This window comes from Stegastes partitus, unplaced genomic scaffold, assembly GCF_000690725.1.
Source record: "Stegastes partitus isolate 25-593 unplaced genomic scaffold, Stegastes_partitus-1.0.2 Scaffold529, whole genome shotgun sequence".
In the NCBI taxonomy this organism is placed as follows: Eukaryota; Metazoa; Chordata; class Actinopteri; family Pomacentridae; genus Stegastes; species Stegastes partitus.
Genome location: NW_007578260.1, coordinates 54,171 through 80,974, shown reverse-complemented (window position 1 = coordinate 80,974; position 26,804 = coordinate 54,171). Strand labels below are relative to the sequence as shown.

Here is a 26,804-nt window from a genome sequence, read left to right as displayed (position 1 = left end):
AATTGCACAACTTCATCTTTCCAACAATTGTAGTAGCTTGTTTGTTGGACACAGTGCAAGAAAAAAATAATAAAAAAGCTGAGTGTCCATCTCCATGCCCATTACTGTTGTTTTATTGCCTATAAACCTGTCATTGCTCAGATATGTTTAGATCAAGACAGGGTAATGTCTATGCAATGTAAGAAAGGGCTTAAAAGTAAGGGTAATAATATAATATTACCCTTAAAATAGCCCAGGTTTAATAGGTTTAATGGATGTGTTTGGACTGGTTCTGATAAATAACTTGGCAGTGTTAAGTGCATGTATGAATAAATCTTTACCACTGAGTCTTGAGCACATCTGAGTGGATTAAATCATCAGTGTCACTAAATCATAAGCTTTCATCAATGGACTTCCACTTACTGGTGATGGAAACCGCCGTGGTCATAGAAGTAAGAGAGCAAGACGGAGTTACCACATCATGACTAACGAAAGCCACACAAACAGTCAGGATTACTGTGGTAACCGGTTTATTTAAGTGGTTACTGAGCCTTAACTTTGTAAATAGTGTTTAAAAAGGCCTAGATTTGTAATGCAACAGTTGTAACCAGCAACTGATTGAAAAATCTATTCAACTGAAGGGAGTCATTATAGCACTATGCACAGTTATGCAATCTTGCACTAATGTGCATGAGCTATGATGCCATCATTTAGCTCAGAAAAAAGCTATTAAACAAAGTAAATAGTGTTGTAACATCTTTGAACTGCAGATGGTGAACTGGTCTGAATCAGCCACGTAAGTTGTATGAAATCACAATGACAGCGCAGGAGTTTGCATTTGGAAGAAAGCGAAATGATTTCCACTCGTCTTATTTTTCTTTCACCGTCAGCTTCAGGACCATCCTCTTTTTGTTTAGACTACCATGCTGCATCCTTGTGATTATGTGGGTTTTGTTTTTTAAAAAGCTGCACCGTGGTCTTCGCCATGCGCCTTCCGTCCTTCGTGCGCGGCATGTGTTAGTTAGGCCGACATATGAAACTCATCACCATTTTCTCATTACCTCATCATCTCCTCTCTAATACTCCTCTTTTTGCCTCTCATCATGTTGTAAATCTGGGCCTCGCTCTCAGGATTTACTGCATAATTTGTGTCTTCGAAAATATGTGTTTCCCTTGGCGGTGTGTCTTCACCTCAAATTCTCGCCAGGGAGGAAAATAACAAGATCATTTCAATTTTGTGTCCTGCTTTCTTATTGCTGGCTTTCTACGGGTGTTACCAGGAATGGAAGTCACCTACTGTTAGCAACCTGCCAGACTGTCTAATAACGAATAGAGACCTCACTTGTCATCTAATTTTCTTTCTTGTCATTGGTTCTACAGGGCATTTGGCTCCATGTTACTCCATAAGTACCTACTTTGTGAGCTGTTATACCCTCCATGATAATTTTCTTGTGGATTTATTGAAAGTATCGGTGGAGCAGCAATGGAATCAATTATCAAAATAATAGTTCAGTTTTTCCAACTGTACTCATCTCATATTGGAAGAGCTTAGGCCAAACAGATCCATATAAAATGCCATCCATCAGTTCTCCACCACTTTGGGTTTTGGGTACCAGATCAGCAGGCTATCCTGAATGTCCTGCTCTTTTTACAAACCTCAGTCCCCAAACCTCAGAGCTCCACAACTCCACACGAAGGCATCCTAATCAGATGCCCAAACCACCTCAAATGACTCCTTTTGTTGCGAAGGCACAGCCAGTTCCTACCCTAAAGTCTCCTAGATTCTTTGGTCGCAGTGTTCCCGATGTAAAACTGAACCCACGGCTGAAGCTAAGGATCAGCTCAGTCACCCTGCAAAATAAATTTTGTCCTTTTGTTGCCATTCTTTTGGTGATTACCCAAAACTCATGACCATAAGTGGCAGTTGGTGAGTAAATTCCCCCACCTCCCTAGCCAACAGTGTTCATATTACTGGGCGTTCAGATAGCCCAGTTAGAGTAACAGATCCATGTGTCTGAAAGCTTGTCAGATACTTTTTCTAAAATTATGAGGAAGTATTTTATTGCTATGGCAGAGGCAATTATTTGATTTTTTTGTCATGACAGTTGTGACTTTGAACCTATTGTAATGAATAAGCGGTTGCATGTCTGAATTCTGCCTTACAGCTGATGCAGCTGCAATGGTTCGACCAAAAGAATGTATGTTCTTATACATCACGCAAGCCTTGTGTGAGAGGAAGACATGGTTTGTGTTACTGGAATAACTTTTTAATCAATCCCTTTATAATGCTTGTTTTTATTCTGTAATTTAGAACCAAAGGAGATTTAGTGAGGTTTCTTTAATAAGAAGAAACATAGGCATTTAAGCTATTGATCAGATAGTGTTTCATAGCTGAACATGGATAGTTTTCCCAACATGAATCATGCGGACTTCAGTTTTGTCCTTACATGGTCCCAGCTCTTATGTGTTTTTTGTTTTTTTTCTCTCTCTTGCTCTCTTTGATACTTAAGGAGAGTGTGGTAGCTGTACAGTTATTTACACAACTTATATTCCACTGGAAAGAGAAGTGTTTGAGATTAGATTTCAGCTTCAAACTGGTGTTTGTTTTCCCAGTATTTCTTGGAAGAGACCAAAAGGAGAGTGATATCGTGCACAGAAAGAGAGGGAGCCTTAATCTCTGGAAGAGGTTAGTGTGGTCACACCAGATCTCGGGATTGCCTTGAAAATCTATTTCCTCTCTTGATCTTCTTTTAAAGGTTAAGTTGTGCGTTGATTGACTTGTATGGGAACATTCAACATGGCCCATCTGGTATCAGTGGGCATGGGGTCTCTGTGTAGTACTGTGGGCGTATTGGTCACGTTAATGGCAAGGCTTTCCCTTTAAAACCTTATGTGTAGGTCTTTTGGTGTGTTGGGCGAAAAAACCAAAGTAGTTGGAAGCTGCAATCTGAAGCTAGGTTCTTCTTAATGCGGGGCAGCAGGGCTAACGACTGAGCCAAACTACTGCCATTACGACGGTGTCTTAAAGTTTAGCATGAACTCTATCTGGGTTGAAAACCACAATTTTGATATTCTTCAAACTGTTGCTATAGGGAAAAAGATGTAAAGTTTGCTTTGGATGAAAAACCAAAAAAAGCTCTTTGAAAATTGTATGTGGAGTTTTCCAGACTCAGGCCTTGTGGGTGACTACGAATGACAGTTGGAGCTGTGTACCTTAAAGACAATGAGTCTGTGTTATCTTATTTGATTGAAATCTATCCATTTTCCTGTTACTTTGGACCATTTGGTAAACAAAAATGTCAATTATGCTTGACGAAATGAAATGCGGCCCTCAGCATTGGGTAAAACCTCCTTGGGATGCACGAGTACTAGTAATCGTGATCACTGCAGAAAAGCACATTTGTGAGCATGGTCTTAAAGACATATATGATGTTCTTTGCAATTGTTTTAAACTTCTCTTTGGAAGTTCTGAAGTCTGATGAAAGCGCTACACAAAAAAATCTATGACAAAAGCATTAGGGTTCATCCTCTTGGGACCACAAATATTTGAAACGAGTCATCTAACCAGCTGTGGTCCAGAAAAATGACTAACTTCTAGCAAAAGTAATACTGATTGACTTGTGGTTGTTTTTTTAAATGAGATCACACAACTTTTGAAACACAATCAGATTTAATTTTCCAAATTAAAAGCAGAATTGGTAGACAGACCTTTGCTGAGGTTGTGTTTTTCCCTAGACTGCTAATAAATTCAAAAATAACAGAAATGAAAGGCAACACAAGTAAAGCTGATACAATATCATACTACACATTTTAACAAAAGTTATGCACAATTGAAATCACAAGAAAACAATTACAATGTGAGTAATAACAAAAATGAAATCTGAACTTGAATAATTATCTGTGTCAGATATTTGGTTGCATGTATGAACTCTGGAGGCTCTTTCCCAGACAGGAAGCACAGCTGGGATTTGGCTATTTTCTGGTAGGCTGGATGGAGCCCGCTCTGACCACTTAGGAGCCAATGGTGTGTGGCGTTGCCCACTCGCACATGCTGATCCACTCCGGTTGGTTACAAGCTGCGTAAGCCTCCCAGTTCAGTTTCCTACCTGGATGCCAAACAGAACCGTGAGGCCCAGCGTGGCGGCCGACTGTGGGCACCAAGTTTGGTGTGCGTTTGTGAGTGAGTGTGCGCTTTCTGCATATGAAACTTCAAACACACACAAACACACGGAGAGACTTCCAGCAACCGTCTGCACTATAAATACCGTGTGACAGTAAGCCGAAGCAGGATAATGAAACCTCCTCTGCTCTCCAGGCTCTCTCCGTCTCACCTCCCTCCACCCTTCCATCCTCCTCTTGGACTCAGTGGAAAGAGATGAAGTCATTTCGCCTCATTCCATCCCTGGGATCACCCACCACACTGTCGGAGCATATGGCTTTTATATTGCACTGGTGTGACTCCTTGTGCACGGCGAATACCGTTGCTTCCTTGCTTCACTGCTAAAAAATCTCTCCGGTGGGATTACAGAGTTCAATCATTAGCTTAGAATAAACCACATTACGATCAAAGAAAAGACTCTTGGCAGATTTTACACCTTTTCGAAGGAGCTTAACCGTCGATGCTGGAGTGCATCATTTGTTAGAAGGGATGTTTGGTTGCAGCGTTTGAACCCTCGCTTGCTCTGGCGTACAAGTAAGCTCGCTCATTCTCATCTAACGGTGTCCTCACACACCCCCACAAGCATGCACAGAAGACTTGAGCTGTGATGTCATTTCCTCTGTCTAGGCGGCCGGACTATGTTGATCCAGTGCAGAGCTTGTGTGTGTAATTGTGCGTTTCTGTAGTTTCTCCTGCAGCCAGGACTTACCCAATCGTTAGCTCGATGTTCAGCCACAAATTTATTCAGCAAAATGCACTATATAAGCAGAATATACACGGAAACATTAAGGGCTGTGAATTATTTCATCCCCCTGCATTACATCTGAGGGAAAATATTCAAACTATGTCTCCCAAGTTTTTTTTTTCTTTCATCAAAGACGGTGTTCTAATGCTCAGATTGGAAAGCAAAAAAAAGAAAATCTATGTGCCACTTTTAGTGCTTCAGATAGCCCAACATGATTGTTTATGTGCAACTTTTTACTTCTTTCATTTCCTTTCTTTTTTTAAAAATCAGTTTTTGGTTCACAAAACACAAGAGAAGGAAGTAAGAACATTCAGATCAATATGTGAATACCAGGTTTGTCAGTTGTATGAATACCTGTTTCCAGTAACATCTGGGGTGCATAAAGCAGAAGAATAATGTAAACATTACCGAGCTGGAGGATGTAGCACGTCAGAATTTAAAGGGGTTTACACTTGGAACAATCTTCAGTCTTTATGTTTACATATATGTTTCCACCATAATAGATGCATACAGTTTTATAAACAGCAGAGGTGGAAGCCCTTTCTTTCCCTCATTCTCTTCCCTCCCACACTTCCATCTCCTCTTATCGAAGTTTATCCTTCCTAAATAACTTTTATAAGAGTCCCAAATCCTTGCTAAAAGGGTAGATGTACCCCTGAGTGAGTATCTGATCTTCTCCAGCCTTAATGACATTAGCAGGTCCCAGTGTCCAAACAGTGGAGTCGTCAGTGATTTTCAGTTTAAAACCTAAAAGAATGATCCTGTTAGCAAAGAATGTGGTGACGGCCACTGGACTGCTGTGAGGGAAGGCAGAGCACCTAGCAAGGCAGCGCTGTATATATCTGAAAGACAGTTGAATGTCTTTTCCCACAGCTTTGCCAACACATGCCATAACTAGTGGTGTAAGACGGCCAGAGCAATTTTGCACCAAGTCCAGGTAGGATCAACACTGGTTGCAAAACGGCTTTTGACTTTGGACCAATGTAACTGATGGAGTCTGTGTAACTTGAGCAATTTGTGTGACAGACTTGACATCAGGTGAACATGGAGTCAAGTGCAAGGGTCTCCGTCCAGTGTTACATGGTTCACCAGCCACTAGAACCTTAATGAAATGAAATGAAAAATACTTGATTTATCCCAGAAGGGAAATTCAACAATTAACCTCATCGTTGTGTCCTCGTCACCCTTTGTGTTACCCCAGCCCGAATGTAAACCAGCCAGGATTCTACCCACACTTCTTCCACTAAACCTAATTCTTTAAGTTACAGGATGTCTGTAATATATGCACACACAGAGAACAAAACAAAATCAGGAAGTATGCATTGTGTCTCGAGCTAAACAGGAGGTCCAATCCACTCCTCAACCCATCCTCCTCCATCCATTCTTCTTTCCAGTCATCCTTCACTAAACCATCTGGCCAGTCAGAAGTCATGGAGAGCGTCTGTGTTTGTGGACAGACTAATACATCTGGTCCCATTTGTAATGACCACCAGATTTTTACTGCATGCGTTTGGCTTAGCTTCATTAAAAATGTATGAGCAAGTGGACAAACAGCCTGACAGAAAGGGAAGTAAGGGTGGAGGTTGCTGAATCACAGGGACCATACTCGCATCAAAGACAAAACAAGCAAAGATTTGTAAGAATTTTGTAAAAAGTGAAGAGAAGTAGGGATTTTGTTTGTGTTTTTGTGTTTCAATCTAGTCTAAAAGTCTGAAATTACATCTGACTGGAGATGTAGATTTTTGTGCAGATTTTTATTTTAGAATGTGATGAAACATTTTTATAATAACACATCTAATGTTTTTCACAGCAAACCAGCTTTCCATAAAAGGTTAAATGTTCGTTTAATGTCCATGAAAATTTGGCTTTGAGTCTTTAGGCATGTTCCTATGGTCGTATAAAAGTAAATACGAGTTTTTGGCGGCCACCCCAAAATAAATTTAAAAAAAACTAAATTTGGTAATTGTCATTTCATCTACTCAAGCATGTTTTGCTCATCAAATAGTCTAAAATAACAAGTAGGAGAATTAACTCAGACTCATAGCCTTGTACATGACTATCATGCTTACTGCATAGTCAAAAATCCCCTTTGAATCAGGACAAACCCTAAATCCATCCCCTGAAAACGGTTGCCTTGTTGCCTGAACTTGTCATGGAAATTCTGGGATTCTTGGAAACTTCTGCTCTTGGGCTGAATTTGCCGGGACGGCATATCCTGGACTAATTGGAAGCTGTTGGAAAGCTAAACCATTTGATTTACCTCCCAGTGAAATTATTTATTTCCAATACTTTGAAGATTTTTTTTAGAGTCCCTTGCTGGACTCATTGGCGCACAGTGTTTTTTTTTTCTTCTAAAGATCTTAGAAAGCTCTTGGCAGTTAATCTGGAACCCCTGATTCTAATTGGATGGATTTGATGACGGGAATGGAATAGTGGGATACTTTTTTTTTATTCACACAACATTATATGTGCATGTGGATTGATCACATTTTTTAGACTAAGAATGCGACCTCAGGTTCAGTTTGTTTTGTTAATATTTCACTGTTTCACTATTATTACCCATTAAGACATCTTAAAGCGTTAGTTGTTGTTGTTTTCTGACACCATTTTGGGGCTAATCTTGTGCTGCCTCCTTAGTTGCAAGGCATTAACAAACCCTTAGCCACTATGGCAGTAGCTATATAACTGAGTTTTGGTGATGGCTTTTGCTTCTTGTTCAGTTTTGACAGGAATTGTTCCTGTTCGAGAGACAAGTTTGTCAGAACGAGCAGATTGCTAAAAAATCATCTTAGATTAGGAAGATGTTATGGGTACTTCAGATAGCGTTAGCAACAGGCCTTGACATCAGCTGATATAGTGATACATCGTCAGCAACAAAAGTTCTAGCTGTACTAACACCATGTTTTGGGAGATTGCAAAGTCCTGATGACAGAGGACCAAAGTAGGGCATTTCATTTTTTTCATCGGGAATTGCTTAATAGAATGAACGACACGAATAATCGGAAGAATCTCTGATATCGACCCTAAGAATCAGCCAGGCCAATAATCAGTCCATCCCTAATTAAAACCCCACTGACCTATCACAATTCAGAACTTTGTGTATCGTGTACACAACATAAGATAATGGTGTGATTGCTCAAACACACAAGTAGTATAAAAGCACGGGGGTGACTGGAGGGTCAATCAGTGCCGGAATGAAGGACGCTTGTTTAAATTTCCTGTGTGCTGATTGAATACAGCCTTGTTGTTTCAGAACCATGATTGCACACACACACACACACACCCTCGCTCCTCCAAAGACCCTGACACACTTCCATCCTCTCCGTTTACTGTCTGCTTTCACCATTAGCTTGGAAGACGTACGACAAGCTATAAACTGCATTTGTTACTACAGTTCAGCCACCAAGCAGGATTTACTCAGAGAAGTTTATTCTTCTCACTCAGGTGCTGAAAGAGAAATATTTTTTCGGTGGGGAGGTGGGCGATGGGTTGGGGGTCAGAGGTTGCTGTGAGGGTGTAGAGAGCTGTTTTGAGGAGAGAGAGAGAGGGACATGGGAGTTTTTTTTTGACGGAGCTGAAAGCCGCTTTGATGAGTTAGGTGGAGTTTAGAGTTGCAAGGATTTTTTGGGGGATATTTTTGAGGGAATATTTTGAGGCTTGGGGGCAGTTTTGAGAGATATTTTGACAGTGAAGCTGTCATTTCAGAGCTACTCAGACAAGGGTGTGTGAAAGGTTATGCGAGGGAGAGTTAAGAGCTTAGGGCTATTTGGAATGGGTTTAGGGTTATTTAAGGAGGACTTTTGACAGAAATGAGGCTCCTGTCTATGATTATTTACCGGGATAGTTCGACATGTGGCGCTACTTGAAGCAGGAGGGGTCGAAGGGTAAAGACGAGTGCTAAGCTTTGTGTTTTTAAAGTGAATCGTGTGAGGGGGTTTAAGAGCAATTTTGAGGGCCATTAGGAGGCAAAGGGATATTTTCTGTTGTAAAAAACAGAACATATCCCAGTGGGAGAATGCAGACTGGAGGTGATGAACTTTAACCTCAAGCAAGCACACTTTCAGCATCCATGCTTGACCTCTACACACCTCCAGCTGTGAAGAAAAAGTGGGAGAACTCATTTCAGATACGTAGAAATAATGTGCTACCGTTGGTAAAATAGCACACTCGCTAAGAGGGAGGTCATGCTGAGTGGCAGACAAAAGAGGATGGAAACATTCCCTCTTTTCAGCAGGTTGACAATTCATCTCTCCTCACATTTCTGCTCCCCGTTAGATCAGGTAATTGTTTCATGCAGGGCTCGTCACTGTCACCTCGTAATTACAGGTGGACGCCACGCAGGCCCGTCACGTCAAACTGACAAAGCTTTGGTAGGACCGTTTCCAGGCAGTTTTTTTTTCTAACCATCACTACCTGACAGACTGCAGAGAGATAGCTGGCTTCCAACAGTGTCATTAGATTCTGTCAAGTGTCTGTTGGTGGTACGGGAAGAGAACTTCACGCCAAAGACCATTCATCAATCCGCCAATTTTAATGTGCGATGCCCGGCTACCAAAGTTTAGTTTCTTGCAGACAGTTTGTGGTCATCAGTTAACCTGAGTGTTGCCAGATTTGATGGGCAATAAGTAGCCCCATGCAGAGCATACAAAGTGCTGCAAAATGGAAAAAAAAAGATATATTTGGTGGGGTCATTCTTTGCCTTTAAATCAAATCCATTTCTCATCGCTACACTTGTGGTCTGTTTTTCTTGTGCAGGTACCTTGGAGAACTTTTCCCGGTTTCTTTGTGGATTTTGGCTGCCTCAGTGTTGAATTAGCAATTAGCAATAAGCTTGTTTTGGCAACCACTGTCCATGAATTACTTTGATACCAAGAATTTAGAATGTGGTCATTCTCAGCCAGGCTCTGAACCAGTTGCATCTTTTTTCTACGTGACTTTATAGCTTGTTGTTGTTAGAACAACCTCTAACATATTTACAGACTAACTAATGAACTGTTGAGTGTTATCTTGAGTAATGGAGGGGCGAGGTTTGAAAGGAGAAAGACTGTGTGAATAAATAGATGATACATCTGATTTTACCGCATCAGTTTAGTAGTTCAAGGTCCATTTGCAAGCACTTTCCAGAGTTTAAGAAGCTGCAAGAAAAAACTTTTATCCTCTATAGACTGGAGCTTTAAGATTAAGACTCTCTTACAGCTTCAGTTAAATTGTTAAAAAAATTCAGAAAATGTGGGTTATGTTGACCAGAAACTGAGTGAGAAGTAAACCAAACAAATGGGGTGTAAAACTCTTTGTTTTGGCTGTCTGAAACCATGGCTACACTTCAGATTTCATAATTTACTGGTACAAGTCATCATTTCCAGCTGGAACTGAAGACCTTTGTGAACAAAACAACATTGCTTCCAGCTGCTTTGTGATAATTTTACCTAACCCTGTGCTTTGTAGCAAAACCTCAACTACATTTTAGGGATGGTCTGAAGAGGAATGTCTGGGCTCCGGATATTTGGGCCCAATTAATGACGAATATCTGAATATTTTGACCAACGAAAAGGGTGGGGGGTGGTGTTACAAACCCTGCAGACACAGTTAAAATGCTAAAATCATGCGTGCACAAACACATCTGAATAACAAAGAGACAGTAAAGTGAAAAGAGTCTAAAGGAAAAAAGTAGGATTACACAAGTATACGCTGCATAAATGGCTGGATGTTTTTGAGGGACTTCCATACTGTAAAGGGACCACGGTTCCATTTTTGACCTAATTTCCCATCAGCCGTCTTCCAGCAGTAGCTGTGCTCAGTTTGGAAGGAGGCCACGGCTCCATATGCTGCTGTATTCTGACAGAGACAGAAGTATCAAATTATGCAACATCCTCTCTTTCACTGAGAAAAACTGCAATGCACAGATCTTTAAAAATCTTTAAACCCCCGCTTCGTTTCAAAGTTGGTAGAAAAGACTTCATGTCAGGTATTAAAAGTATCATCAGAGTTCTCAACCTGCTTCTGCAGCATAACCGACTTCCCTAATACCCACGCATACTTAGTATCTTTAAAACACTTGTATTATTCACAGTACCTGACATAATATTACAAGAGATGGCATGCAGTTCTGCAGGTCGCTCACAATCAAAGATTTTCCTACAGGAAATCCCAGGTCCCACAACTATTCTCACCACGTGTTGGGAATACCTGTCGTGTTCAGTTCCGCATGTTTTGAAGTGAGGGCTGGATTTTGGCTACTTAGCTTCTTTATCAATTAAGATTTAAAAAATTCAGAGTCTGTTAAGTTCAGTTGGATTTTTGATGGTACAGCTACATCAGAAAAATACCTCTCAAAATGTATGGACTTAAATTACAGTCGTGACTTGATAATCCGACCCTTAACAATCCAACAACCTTGCTATCCAGCAGGTTTTTAGGAAAAACGAACGGAACCCATTAAAAATAGCCTTAACATACCGACAGCCTTGGATTCCGACTCCGACATGATATTTTATGTCACAAATAAGGATAACGGCGTTTTATCTGACTTAATACAACAGAGTGGCTATGTTCAGACTGCAGGACTTAATGCTCAATTCAGATTTTTTGGGAAATAGTGTCGGATTATCGAGTCACGACTGTACAACGAAACCAAATGGATGGAGGTCACCAAATCTCAACCCAGTTTAGCAATAGTAGGAGATTTTGGACTGATGTGTTCGATAACCATCATAAAAACCTGATCAGAGAATATATTTGGGAGAATATTGTTCTATCTAATTGGAGAAACTATGCAGAAGAGCATTGAAGATGTCTGGCGGCACATTTCTAAGACACTGCATGTTGGTTTTTCCTTTGTTTGTCACTCATCTTCCCGACCTGTTTATCAAGTCCTTGGTAAATATTCTCAAGGCGTGATCTTTACTTTGCTATTCCCAGAGCCTTTGACCATATCCCAACACCTTCTTCTTCAGTGAATGGAAAAGGCTGTGTGATATGGTGAAAAGCATTGAAATAGCCTGTGTTGACATTTAGAAACATTTACCACATATATTTCTCAATAGGATAAAGAAGGAATTTCATGTGTTTGTTTCTTCTGCAGCGGAATGGGCCGTCCCTTCAAAATAAAAGACCTCTCTGAGTCAGAACAGATTTTGCATCAAGGCATTTTTGCATTTATCCATTCATAGTGTACTTTAACGTGCACACACGGTTACACAATCATGTGCACGGCCATCTAGACATGGCTGCAGTCACAAGCAGTCACGCTTGAGTCTGCCTGCCTGCCTGTGCACACGCTCCCCTTTGCCTCCGGTAAGGATGATGATGATGATAATGATGATGGGACTTCCAGATCTGGACATTAGAGCTGGCTCGCTTCTCAACTGTGACGCACTGCCACCTGAGATTTACAACAGCTTGACGTCAGCATGCCTCGTACGCTTCCCGTTAAGAAAGTCGAGCCTGCATTGAAATAATACCATTTACGCTGCTCTGTCCCAGTGATGTGAAGCCCAGTTGACACTGATTTACCTGCGTCCCTCCGAGCTGTGTTTTATTTCCAAGCGTTTCTGGGCCCTTAGAAAAGTATTTAACCTTAGCCTGTGGGTTCTTATGGCATTAATGTAATGTGAAACATCTGGACATTTTATGAATACTTGCATGCACATACTCAAAAAAAAAAATTATACACAGACAGATGCAAACAAAACCAGATGCCAAAAATGCCATATTCCCCCCCAGGAATGAGGATCAGACAGCAAAACCTACATATTAATACCACCTGGGTGCAGATTACATTAGCATAATAGAAAACGATAGGGGGGGTATTTCCTATTTTCCACTAATTTGACGTTACCAGATTGTGTCTGTCCCATATGCAAAACAGGAACAAGCCAGGTTTGAAAACACACAGGGTACTAGTAAATGTGTTTGCTACTGAATGTCTTGTGAAAGCAGCAGTGTGTTTGATCTCAGTGTTGATATACTAAAGCTGGATGTAAAACAGCAAGCAGGAGGTCTGGAATCCAGAGGAATTTCTCCTGTCCTCACCCACATTCCAGCATGATGGCTTTGAAATGAGTAAATGCAATACTTCACGTCAAGCTTTAAGACGCATAAGGCTTCCTTACAATAAGTCAGTAAGTAAAAACAAGACTTTTGTGACGTCTTTTGACAACAATAAATAAGACTGCACTGTGTATATATTCTAGGTTAATTCCGTGTTTTGCTCTTGTGGGCATTGTGTTTGCCCTCAGCTATGATTTTGCACAAATGTTCAGGATTAAATTACTCAAAGATATTACAAAACAAACCCCCAGATGACTCATTAAGTTCCATCTGTTTACGTATCCAACTACAAAGACAGGCCCGGAGTGCAGCGCTGTCCTAGTGTTGAGTCTAATATGTAGCAGTCACCACTGCTATTGTTCGAAGGTTGTGCGGAGCTTGAACATGTTTACCGAATATAATAAACAGACAAGACGTGCCATACTTTATTGCCACTATTCGCATTAAGGCTGTTTGCAATGACTTTTTGTAGTAGAGCTTGCTTTTAAATTAGATGCAATTTAGCTTAAAGGTGCCCTGATAAATATTTGGCTGTTGACAGTGTATCAAATAGCCATGTGTAATGGATAAATTGTCACAGATGGTGATGAACACAGGGAGAATTCACCAACCTTCGGCTCTGTAGTGCCCTTTTGTATTTATTAGCCCTTTGTTTTGGTTTTACAACCTTGTCTCCAGTAGCAGGCAGCTGTTTAAAAAAGTTTGTCCAAAACTACACAGTTTAGTGAATACAGTGTAGCATTTCACTCTGGAGCAGGTGGAGACCAAAACAGAGCTTAAAGGGATGCAAAAAATGTACTTTACATTTACCAGGTGGTCACAAATATAAGTATAAATGATAAACAGACTGCACTTATATAGTGTTTTTCTACCTTAGTGGCACTCAAAGCACTTTACAATGTTTTCTCATTCACCCATTCACACACCAATGGCAACAGAGCTGCCATGCAAGATGCTGCCTGCCATTGGGCAACTTCAGGTTCAGTGTCTTGCCCAAGGACACTTTGACCGCAGAGGGGGCGGGGATCAAACCACCAACCTTATGGTCAGAGGACAACCGCTCTACCACCTGAGCCACAGCCGCCCAAATGCTCATGTTGATTAAGAAGTTGGTTAACATATTACCCATATGAACTTATTTTGTCAATTGTGGATCATTTTGAACCTATTTTGGAGTTGTGGAGACTTCAGCTTAAGGAGAAAGGGCTCACTTAGTTGAGTCCACAACCACACAGCAGAAGCACTACATCTGCTTCTTGTTGTAGATACTACATTTAGAATCATCAATGGAATCACCAGCACATGCAAGTCGTCAGGCTGGGCCGTAAAGACAAATATTATCATTCTATTTTTTCATATTGATTCATATTGAGAATTAGGACGAGATGCATTTGTTACCATTAGTAGAAAAAGAAACATAATCAACACGTTTGTTTTGGCAAGCAACTAAATGCGCTTTTGATTTGAAGTTTAAGCATTATATTTATATTATGTATGTTTTATTTTGAATCTCTTTTTTTGATGGTCAAACATTTATAACTCGACAAGGCAACTGCAACTATCCTTCACACTGCACACCGCTGCTGGCAGCTACCTTTAGTTTTATGTGCTACATAAACAAAATGCACACAATCAAATGTATTCCCATCACAGAATGGAAACAGTACGGACAACTACTGCTGTTTAAACTAACTTTGCAGTGAGGCGCTTGTTTGCATTTAGGGAGTGCAGGCTTTGTGTATAGTTGGTGGGATGATAAAGTTAACTTGTGTTTTCCCAAACTAGTCGGCACAGTTTGCCTGCATATGTTGCAGTGGAAATCTCTCTGCTGTTTATCCACCTAAAGAATTCCAAACCATTTCCAAATCCCTGAAATGTTCCTCCCCTTTGCCAGCATTGCCTCATTTTATGTTGATGTTTGACTCTCCTTGGAGTTGCTCATTTTTTTACTTTTAAACAATGTATGTTTTCTTTCCTTGTTTTGGCACTACACATCTCAGCTACATAAAACAGTTGCTGTAATTTAACCCTCTGAACTCCAAATCCCAGCATCAGCTTTGAAAGGGAAGTCCATCCATCCATCCATTATCTATACACCGCTTAATCCTCACTAGGGTCGCGGGGGGGGCTGGACCTTCGCCCTAAGTGAGCTGGGATAGGCCCCAGCCGACTCAGGGTGAAGGCAGGGGACCCCCTGGACAGGTCACCAGTCTATCACAGGGCTACAAGCACACTCACATTCACACCTACGGACAATTTAGAATCACCAATTAACCTCAGCATGTTTATGGACTGTGGGAGGAAGCCGGAGAACTCGGAGAGAACCCACACTACACAGGGAGAACATGCAAACTCCACGCAGAAAGTCGCGAACCGGCGACATTTTGCTGCGAGGTAACAGTGCTAACCACTGCGCCATCTTGCAGCCTTGAGAAAAAGTTGTCTTCAAAAAAAAAGAAGCCAAAATTACGTTTATTAGAGATATAATCAATCGTCGGTTTTTCAATTTCCCACTGGTCTTCGCTGATTCCTGAGTCAAATATGATGTGCATTTCGATCAGGAAATAGAGTAGAAATACTTTATTTATGGGAAATTATTTAACAAAGGGTCATGAGCGGGAGTCGAACCCACAACTGCTGCGTTGGCGAACTGTAGCCCCTGTTCATGGGTTCCCCGCTCAACTAGGTGAGCAATAGGGGCGCCCCAAGTGACCCACATGGCTTGAAACCATGGACTTTTAGCAACATCACTTAATTATATGTGTCTCATCTAAAATTCTAGAAAAATAAGCCATTTGCATGATGTAGTTCCTGTAAAAAACAAAAAAATTCTGCACTTCTCAACGCAGGTGAGAAGCCTTTAAGAACTCAGCTATGACCAACAGTCGCATGACAAAAGTTCAGGTTTTTTTTTTTTGGCTGAGTTTTTTTTTCCTTTCTTTTTTCAATTCTTTTAAAATAAACCATCAAAGAGTGAGTAACAGGAGCAAAAAATCCCCGAAACTGCTTGAGGGGTCAGAGGATTAATAGGCTCATTATGCAATAATCTTTAGTTTTTTATATATAACTGATTCACAAGTACAGACTATAGTTCCTCTTGCTTACGATTAACACGACAGACATCAGTAGACAGTATCAGGCGACATAAACACTTGAGCTCTGACCGTTAGACTTCACAAGTATGATAGGATAATATGTAATTATTAATTCACAAAAAGTAGAAAACTAATAATGTTCCTGTTTTGTCCAGATATTAATGTTTGACCCTCATTTTTGCAGTTCAAGGGTTAAAATAAGGAATGACAGCTCCTGAATCCAAACCAGGCGGATGCCAGGCCGAGTGAAAATGACAACCTTTGTACCTTTTGGGAGCAACCTCCGAGGCAGCCAGTCATACTTGTCTCCTTCTCATTTTCTGAGGGTTGAGAGTAGTTATGGTTGCCAGGTTGGGTTAACCTCCCAACCTCCTGAGGGAGCGGGGAGCAGCCTGAAAGCACGCTCAGAGGGAACGAGTTACACTCTGTAAACAGAGAGAGAAACCAGTGGGGGTTGCCAGATTTGGTAGTCAAAGTTCGACATTGCTGCATTCAGACAGTGCAAGAAGCAAACGCTCCAGAGCTGCCTAAACAACGCAGAGTGCACTGTTTGTAACTGAAGACACACACACAATGTCGTGAATGTGCACAGAATCAAATCCAGAACTCCCTGACCAGTCTCTCTCCACCCTGTTTTGCTTGACAGAGCAGTATGTGTATGTGAGTGGGGGATATGTCTTTGTGCGTGCTGAGAGGTGCTCAGGTTGGCTGCTGTTTTGACAGGCATGCCTTGAATACCAGCCTTTTTTCTGTGCAAAGGGAAACACAGAATCAAAACAGGCTGGCTACACAACACACACACACACGTCTTTTCATCCCATTTCGTCTTCCTGCGCAGACACACACAGCTGGCCTCGGTAAGAGAGAGTTAGTCCACTTTGCTGACCTCTTAGCCTGCTGGTACTGCTGAGACTACAGCAGCAGTACTTTTTGGATGTTAGCTGTCCCTCACTGCATCTGCTGTTTGAGGCGCTGTAGGTGATTGAGCTTTCATCCTTGAGACAAAGGCTCTTTGATATATGCTGTGGCAGTTAATGCGCCGACTGTGCAGATGTTCGCTGTAACTGCGGTATGCAGAGGCCATGTTTATGTGAATGTAAAGTGACTGAAGGTTTTTGATAGCTCAGTCTTGGAACTGCCAAGCTACAAGAGAAGCACAAGTTTTAGGATTGTGTAGTAAGGCAGCCCTGTTAGTTTTGTTTTTGGTAAGTTATCCATTTTAAGAAATTTCAACTGACATTCGACAAGTTTATCAGTCAATTAATCAATTACAGGAAATGAACTGTGAGTGGACATCATTCCATGTCTTGTTTTTTTGAATGCAGTCACATAAGCCACTTTGACAATCATTCGGTAGTCATCAAATGTCTCTGGAGACTTTGTCATGGTGGCGCTTTACTCGCTAAACTCCCACACTGCTCCACAACTGCTGCTAGTCTGAGTGATTGCCTTCTCAGGTCTCTGCCGTGTTAAACAGTAACCAGCTACCACAGTTCATCTACAACACATTTCCTGACATGCATTGGCCTTCATCTTCAGCCTTGTTGGTTAATGTATTTTAAATTAGTTAAATGATTAACGGTAAACAATCGATTAACAGAGCTCGTCTCCAGTGCATGCGGATGTTCCACTGTTTTGAGGGAATGCTGACGCTGCATCCTTGCCTTAGCCCTGCCTATGACAACTGCGATTGGTTTAAAGAAATACAATCAAGCCTCAGCATTTGTTTCTTCTGTATATTGTAATAACTGTATTTTCAAATGCAGAAAAAATGCTTTTTATGAGAAACATAGTCGGTAATTTAGTAGAAACAGATCTAGATAACTTAAGCTGGAGTTGGTGAAGACTCAAATAGAGCAAAAGGGGCTCAAAATTGGGGCTATCTTTGTCAGGTGGACAGAAAAATGAAAAAAAAAACTGTTTGCTGACATATACTCAATCACAACTTTCTGGATTATGATATCTCAGCGTTGTGTGTCAGTCCTATTCGTTGGAGTCAATGTGGTAAAAAAAAAAAAAAAGTGCTTGAAAGACATATTCTTTTAAAAAAAAAACATCTGGTCTTTCTGTTTTTTCTCTGTTTAATTTTTTCTGCTTTCTTTCTACTCTTTAAGACAGAACACATGACAAAGATGAAATTAAATTTAACAAAGTTTGTTGGTAAAAAAAGACATTTTCCTTTTCTTACTTCCAATCGTTTCTGTGTTAAATTTCCATTGCTAATGACTGCACTAAATCCAAGGCTTTGTTGTCCAAAGTAACATTGTCAAAGACTGTAAACGATTGTCTTTTAGGGGCTGTAAACCAGGATAGCATTGACCCCCCTAATGGTAAATCTGGGGTTCTCTCTGAGTGTTCAGCCTCGTCAAGTAGCCATGCACTTATTGGCCCCAGTTATTGTCAATCACTGGTGTTGTCAAAATATGAGTTGGGGTGGAACTATCCGGCACACATAGTCACACTGAATCACTGAGTCAGTCCCAGCGGTGGTGTTTGACAGAGTTTGGTGTGATCATGCGCCTCTGGTTTCACATCAACCCATGACAGCACCACACTCTGCCAGTAGCTCTCCACACTGCAGGGACAAGGCTCTCCTTGTTTCAAAACCAAAGCATGTGTCTTAATTCAATAACTAGAGCAGTGGCTTGGTTGAGGAACCGTTACTTATTCGAAGTCAGACATCTACCATGTGACTCTGTTTGTCACTTGGGTGGCGTGATGCGGTTTTTGCTAGCAGTTACTTTCTTGCAGAACTTTGAGCTGTGTGCAGACTTTCTCACTGGACTGTTGATGGAAATGGTTTGAGTTGATTAGTGTAGATCTTGGTAAGGACCTATGCTATATAGGAGGGGCTCAGAAGACGATGGTGGAATTTAGATATATATGGTGGAAATATGAGGTTACGATAGGAATCATGTTCATATTGGATGAATTCACAGCCTTGACCTATGTCCAACACAACCATCCAATGGAAGATGGAAACCAAGTAGGCTATAATTTAGCAGATTTGTAGATTAGAAACTGAAATTAGTTTTTCCTGCACTTTCAGGCAGCCATTGGTTTTCATTCATATTTGTGTAAAAATCTGGATTCCTGAAATGCAGTCCAGGCAGCATCAAGTCTGTTTGTATTTTAGCAGTGTTACATTATTGTAGATTGATTTTAAAGCCTCCCCTGTATTACCTCACAACTATAATGTATTTTCACAACAATCTTTGTATAGTTGTGTTAATTGGATTGGATCTCGTAACTTTCGTAGCACTTTTCAAGTTGACAGCTTTTCAAACCTTCGTATATTTTTATACATTGGTGGTTTTTGAAGTGTTTAGCAGTGATGTAAATTGTAAATGATTTGTAGTAAAAGGGCTTAAACATGAAACCCATCACAGTCATGGTATGATATGGCTGACACTAATGTATTAAAACATAATAATTACATCTGCTTTTGCATGGATAAACAGAAATTTCCATTCAAATCAGACTATGTAGACAAAGTCAAGCACAAGCTACATCATCCGCGAACACGTTGCGGCCAACAGCACTTTTGGTAGGGTGTTGTTTTTCATGGTTTGGGCTGCTGCCCCTGCTCCCGTGGCACATTGACCGGCAGCACTGATTTTACGGCTGCAGCCTCAGCACCGTGACTGGTGCTGCAGATTTCCATTGGAAAGTGGAGCTGCCAGTCCAGGTCCCCCTTCATTTGTCACCCCTATCCTGATGTCAGGAACTGGTGTTGGCCTCATGTTGTTGGTATTTGCATGCACCGCCTGCCTTTGGCCGGTGTCATGTCTGCAAAGTATAGTACCAACAACTTTTTGTCCACGATTGCAGGCCACACCAGAGTATAATCAAGGCTGAAGGAGGATGGCTCCTTACTGTAGTCTCATAATTACCCTTTTGGCTTTCTCTTCGCTGCCTCTGCAAGCATCCCAAACACTTCACCCTCTAACCAACTATGTACTGGAGAGAGGCAGAGGTTGCAGCCACGCTCAGTGCCAAACCAGTAATGAAGATTTTAAGTACTGGGCAGGGCATCGTACCCTGATGAGACAGCCGCGCCCATGTCTCATTTTCCAGATATCTGCCCAGTCGATTGCCCAGCTTGCAGCAGCGTACCAAGTTGTCCAGCGCCCCTGATGTCCTCATGTGACGGCCGACTGACTGCTCCATCCTGGTTATTTCTGACATGACCTGCCTCGCCTTCTTGCTGGCTCTGAACCATGGACCGGGTGGATTGCCTCATCCAAGGCCTGGATCTTTCCCCCACTTCCTGGTGTTTCATTTATTTACTTATTCATTTGAGTTATACTATATTTTACATAAATATTATCTCCCGTTGTTATAGTCTATCGCTAAATCGTCGTTATAGTTCACGTTGGGCTTCTCCTGTCATAACAAGCCCTCAAAATTTGACCAGTGTGTCCTTAATGTAAGCTACTGCCCTGATGTAAATGCCCCTGTGTAGAGGTTGTCATGCACAGGATATACCGTAAAATGTAGTACGGCCTAATGTGTCAACATGGATATCTTTGAGAGTACATAAAAAAGTGAAAATACTTCACAAGGGAGGGGTGGTATGAATTCAAATTAAAACCATGGATGTTTCATGGACAGTTTAAGTGTGTATCTTTTCGTCTGTCTGAGTGTGTGTGTGTGTGTGTGTTTTCTTACTGGGGTGTCTGAATAACATGACAGGTTGATGGCTGACAGGGGCAGGGACGTGTCCAAGTTATTACAGTATCTCAATCTCTATTGGATTTAATCGCAGTCAGGGGGCCAAACGCTGATGTCACTGTTGACTTTTTAACAACAGAGCCAAGTTAACATCCATCCAGTCCGAGATTTCACCGGGATCGCACACACATACACGCATTACTGACCCAAAAAGTGTGTGGGACTTGAGTGAACAATACGTAGGGATGTGCTTTTTCACTGTAACCCATCCATCCTTTCATCGCTCATCGTTTCAACACACACATGCTCACCACACGCTCCCTCTCCATCATCATATCTCGCCCTGATAAGACTCTCATAGCTCAAGCAGAAATCCTCCCACTGGATTTCTTCACCGCAATTAACTGACTTCAGGGTCATCTGGCCTGCACACCGTCTTACAGCGAACGGGGCTGTGAAGAATGCCACCTTCTGCCCATAAAAACACCCCAAAACCCAACCTGCCTCTTGTGTTTTCAGCTCTGCACTGTTTGTCTGGCCTTGCTACCTTCATACTGGAAAAGTGAGTTTTAGAGGAGATAAAACTGAGAGAGTTTTGGGTTCACTTTGTTTGTTTTGACAGGCATGTCCAAAGCAATTGTCTTGGACCACAGTTTCTGTGTGTGTGTGGCCCTTTGCTGTCTGTTTTGTTCATCTCATCATTCTTTGTTTTCTTAGGAAAATTGGCGGCCAAACTGTGAGGCTAAGTGAAAATGAGTTTAAAAAGTATGCAACCGTGTCAAGAAAACAAACAAACAAACTAAAAAGTTAGATCTCAGACAAATTTAGAAATGACTGTTGCACTATCCTCTTTTAATTATAAAATTAGCAGTGACAACAATAATATCCGTGTGGAATGTGAAAGGACCAAACTCTGCAGTTCCTTTCAACTGTACAGAGCTGTAAAGCCTTTCATAGCTCACTGTTTTAATTTTGCAATCTTTGCTCCTATCAACCTCGTTTCCAAACGACTCTGCACCACATGACAGACAAAATTAGTTTGCTGGTTAACCGATGGACATATTGAAACCTTTGCAGCTAAAAAGCCAAATCATTTTTCTCAGAAGCTGGAGGAGACCAAAACAGAGATAAAAGAAGGCTGAAAATTCGGCTCATATTAGTTATTAGATAGCTGTATTACCCATTTACGACAGTACAGGAGTCTTGATGAACACTCACATTAAAGCGTGATTTTCTCCAGAGCAAAATTTTAATCTTACGTGTGAAGAAGGTCTGCATAATTGATTGAATATTATCACAATTTTTGATAACTACTGATGCTTAAAATTCTCTGTGCATAGAAACCATAAAAAACAACCCATGTACATACAATCACTGGGCTTGAACTTGGGTAAAGCTAACATTACAATCACAATTATTTCACTCTTTTCATATTTGGTGACGCATCTGTCTGAGTTGCACAAGCTGCAGTAATTGAGTGGAGACTAGAGGCTTCTCTGTGCACAGCTGCCTGGCTGATTTCTAGAATTCCCTGAATGTGAGGCATTTAGGAACATCGGTGAAGCAGATGTCCAGTAAGTGAAGCTTTTTTAGGTATAATTTAGTTGCACTCTTGTAGATGCGATGTATATTCAGGCTCATTTAGATGCAAAGACTTGTACTTCAGCAGGAATGTAGCACAACACTGATGTGAAATCTGAGCTCTGTTTAAAGGTGAAAGTGCAACAACAGTATTTTCTCCCTAAAATCAATAAATAATTGTGATAAATGACCATAATTTTAGTATTGATCAAAAAATGTAATGATCATTTTGGCTATAACTGTGCACCTTTAACGTGTTAGCCACTGTGTTGCACGCTAATTGGGAAATTTGCTCACTTGAAATGGACAGTGTTGGGAAACTTTGGCCACCCAGGGAATGACAAATGTAAACTTACGAGAAAGTGTGATGTTAACCAGCCTCACAGTTCAGCTGTGATCTTTCATAGCCTCTCGTTTTTCTTTTAACAGTAACACAGTTTAAAAGTAGCAATCCTGTGAATCATTTCCATGCATTTTCTGCCTCCTCACTGTATTTTCAACACCTTATTCTGTCTCACTACTCAGCAACACACCACAGAAAATCCATGATTGATAAATTACAAACAAAATGCCACAAACTGATGTATATATACTCCGTACAGAGCACCACCCACATGCTCCCTGTAGGACAAGGTCAGTTACAGGCACATTATGGTGATTATCCTTCAGGGAAATACACTTTAACAGCCTCTGCCATTCTGTGGTTTCTCCTTGAACTGGTGGAACTGAAAGGTGAGCCGGGACATTATTCTTTCTCTCCACACTGTTCCCTCCCTCAGTCTCATGTTCCACACTGAAAAAGTGCAGTCCTGAAGAAAAAGAAAGAAAAACAACAGCGTTGGGTAGCCTCAGTCTGCTGCCCTTCCTCCTCCCCTGGTGGCAGATGGGATATTGAACTCAGACTGGCTCTTGCTTGCCCCTGGGGATGGGGATGGAGGGGTGCACGGATCAGCAGCTTATGGTAATTGAGTGTAATTAGGGAAGGCAGCCTCTCTCTCGCTTTAAATGTTTCTTTCCTTCTGCACTGTAAGTTGCTTAAACTCCACGAAGTGTGACAAAAAGCCGGCCATGACTTGTCTTGCTGTATAAAAGCAGAATCATTTGCATTACTATGCTTTGGAAGCTGCAGGCAACAAATGGTGAGGAGGTCACATGTCAGGGGCCTTGGTGCAGTTACAATATCCCCGTGAATATCAATTAAGGAAGGTCAGATGAGAGAGGGTGCAAGTGTTTGTGATATATAGTACTGATCTGAGGGTGTTCTGGGGGTGTCAGTATACTTACAAATGTTGCCCCTTTTCACACTTGACCCTGAATTTGTGTCGCGGTGTGACTGGACTGTGGAATAAAAGTCACTGTAACCAACACCGCTGGTGGCAAAAAGCATCATTAAAAGTTGCACTCACCCACCAATAAGCTAAATTTTAAATGTAGCTCATCCTGTGCCACTTGTAGGGCCCTAAGAGTCAGCAGATGTTGCCACTGGTGTGATACACTGCTGCATAATCATATCATTTATTAGATTATTATTTACAAGATATAAAAAATATTGTATTTATTACTTTATTCTAAGCCAATTTGCCTTACTGGACAGTAATTTACATATAAAGTGTTGATGAAAGAAAGGGGGTGCAGAGAAGAGCAGGAAAACGCTGCTTTTATGGACTTTCGGAAAGTCTCATATTAAGACTTCAATAAAGTTGATTGATGATGTTTAATCGTTCTGCTTAGCTTACAAGTGGCCTTCTTTGTGTTACTAAAACATCAAAACTCAACACTGAGTAGAAACGAATACCTTTTATTCAATGTTCACCCACCAAATTGCAACTCTTTGTCCGGCACAAGGTGATGGCAGGGAATCGCCTTATTTCCAACGGTCTGTAAACGCAGCAGAAACGATCCATGCAGGCAAGTTTGCGGCAGAGAGAGACATTTGGAGAAGCAGAGGGGAGGAGAGAAGGAGGACCCAAAGAAAGAAGTTTGAAAGGAATAGAGAGACGTTTGAGTGACCGGCTCGGCAGAAAAGAAAAGAGCGGAGGTAGAAAGCAGGAGGAAGAAGGAGAAGACCGTGTGTGTGCGCGACTGCGAGCTTTTGGATTTTTTTTAAAAACCCGCTGTCGGGGAGCCGCTGGGCACGCGCCTTGCTCCTGTGTGCGTCGTCGGTCGGATTAGATGAGTTTGACTTCACGATGAGGAGCGACCCTGTTCTGTTCGCTTCCAGCAGGGGTGAGTGGCTTTATGGAAAGGGGAAAAAAAATCACTGTACCGTGTTTCATTCACAGTAACAAACTCGTACGAGAGTTTAGAGGGACTTTCTTTATCTCACGCAGCATCTCCGTAACATCCACCGTGAACCTACGAACGACTTTTTCCCCTGCTAGCATAAAATGTTTGCTTTACCTAATACATGTCATTTGGTTATTAGACGACATAACGGTTTTGGTTAGGCATTCTTTTGGTATTTTCTAATGCTTTTAGTGTCTTTTATGTCGCGTTTTCTACACTTTTTTCCCCCCTGCAGTTTATTAGTTATTTATTAGTGTTTAGCGGATTAGCAATATTGCACGTAAAGCACGCGCTCCCGTCACGCACGCGCTGAAAAGGTATGCTAGCGTCTCCCGACAGACTGAGAGAGAGTCAAAGGGGGAGAGACTGCGGACAGACAGTTGGCTCCTGACAGTGTCATTAGGGTTGTGGTCGGTTGTCAAGTGTCTATGTAGTATGAACCTCACGCCAAACTCCATTCAATCATCTGGCAATTTAATGTGGCTGCAGAAAAAAAAAAAAGAAGAAGAAGAAAAAAGCATGCAGTCCTTCTGAAGGAGAAGCCAAACCTTTGGGGACTTTTGTCTCCAACAGCTTGACCTCTTCATGATCTGTGCACCAGTATATAGCAGTTAACTTGATAAAGCTGTAACCTTTAGAGCTTGGTCTGTTTCTGTGAAATTTTCTGGTATGGTTAAAGAATTAACAGGAGAGTTATATAAACTTTCCCTGCACTTTTGACAGAATGTATAGAACCTAAAGAGGACGAGGTTCCCCTTTTACCTTCACTGACCTCGATGTGAAAAGCTCTCTTTCTTCGGTTCAAGTTTACTCTCCACGATTTACAGTGCAGTGGATTATTAACGTGAGCTTTTTTGATAATATTTAATAATGACATTTTTTGACTTCACCCTCTGTTGTGTAACTTAATTCCTTCTTTTCTAGCGTTATGACCTTAAAAACAAGTCTGTTTCTCATTACCTCATTGTTGCTAGACAACAGATCCAGATGCATTAACAACACATGCTCCATGCTTCACTGAAATATAATATATGGGCTCTTAATTTTACTGTCAGTAACACTGAGAGAAAATGCTGCTAGCTTCTGAGCTGGAACTTTGCTCTTCACTGTGCAGTTGTAGTTGACCTGTAGGGTATAAACATGGGGTTTCTGTTCTTGTCCTCATTTGCACCACATTTCAAAACTCAGTCAGACTGCCTTTTTGGTAAATTGTTCAACCCAATCAAGCACAGTCTTTCACAGTCCAGCTATAGTCCTTCAGCTTCAACAGCTCTGTTAATTAGCATTGTTAATTGCATTGCTTCTCATCCGCATAACTTGGTGCAGCTGCAACTGCCCAGTCAGTTATTATGCAGTTCAGGTCAGTGTTGGAGTAATTCTACACTGCAGCCAGAGTTTTCCTAACATGATCCTGGAATGACAACGTGAATGCTCCATATCTCTAATTTCTCCTGCCTATGGCCGTGAATGGAGTCGTGCAATAACAGGACCATTGCTAGCAGCTGCAGGGTATCGGGTAGCTCGGCGGCACTTCTCTGCCTGGCATTTGGCGAGGTTCTTACAGACATCCATTGTGTAACGGGCTTGTAATCACATCTCAGTCGCACATAAGCATGTAGTAAATAATGTTTTGATTTGGGAATTGGTTCAACCAGTATGGCTTTAAGAAAACTAATGTGGAGGTATGTAATTAATGTAGAAGCCTAATTTTCCAACTCAGTATTTTTTTCGTAGATGCTTTTATAGGAATCTAGAGAATGTTTCTCAGGACTAAAGCCATTACTCTGTGCTACTTTTACGGTTTATATTGGTGGTAGTTTGCATTGTAATCATTGAGGCCTTGAAGTTATAGCTTTAGGCAGCCATGGAGTCACTGCATATTACTGCAGAGGCCAGCATAGTTTTACCTTTAACCATTTCCATGCTTAAAAATGGTCCCTGTGTGCCCGTGAATTAGAACTTTACAGGCTGGAAAAGCTGTAACAGAAGCATTTATGGGGTGCAGGACAATATAATGATAACTGTAGTATGTTATGATCATGGTAAATTGTAGGTGCCAGGGCATAATCAAACAGAGTGAGCAGAAGAGTCTTCCCAGAAGGTGGCACAGCAAAATTCATTCGGCATCCCTTTTAAAGTTATCATGCAGGAGGTTTAGTGATGCTGTGGCCACTCATGTATCTCCTCCCAGCAAGATGGTTTGCAGTTGGGTTAACAGTGCCAGTTTGTGTGCAAC

General features: G+C 41.4%; 1 protein-coding gene across 2 annotated transcripts in view; it reads left to right on the top strand.

Annotated features, from left to right (window-relative positions):
• Positions 1–24,226: 24,226 nt before the first annotated feature.
• afap1 (actin filament associated protein 1) overlaps positions 24,227–26,804 on the top strand; it is a 53,454-nt gene continuing 50,876 nt past the window's right edge. For both annotated transcript variants that reach the window (XM_008287936.1, XM_008287935.1), the window contains exon 1: positions 24,227–24,508. In XM_008287936.1, the coding sequence (XP_008286158.1) occupies positions 24,472–24,508 (37 nt within the window). In that variant the 5' untranslated portion in view covers positions 24,227–24,471. The remainder of the gene's footprint in view (positions 24,509–26,804) is intronic.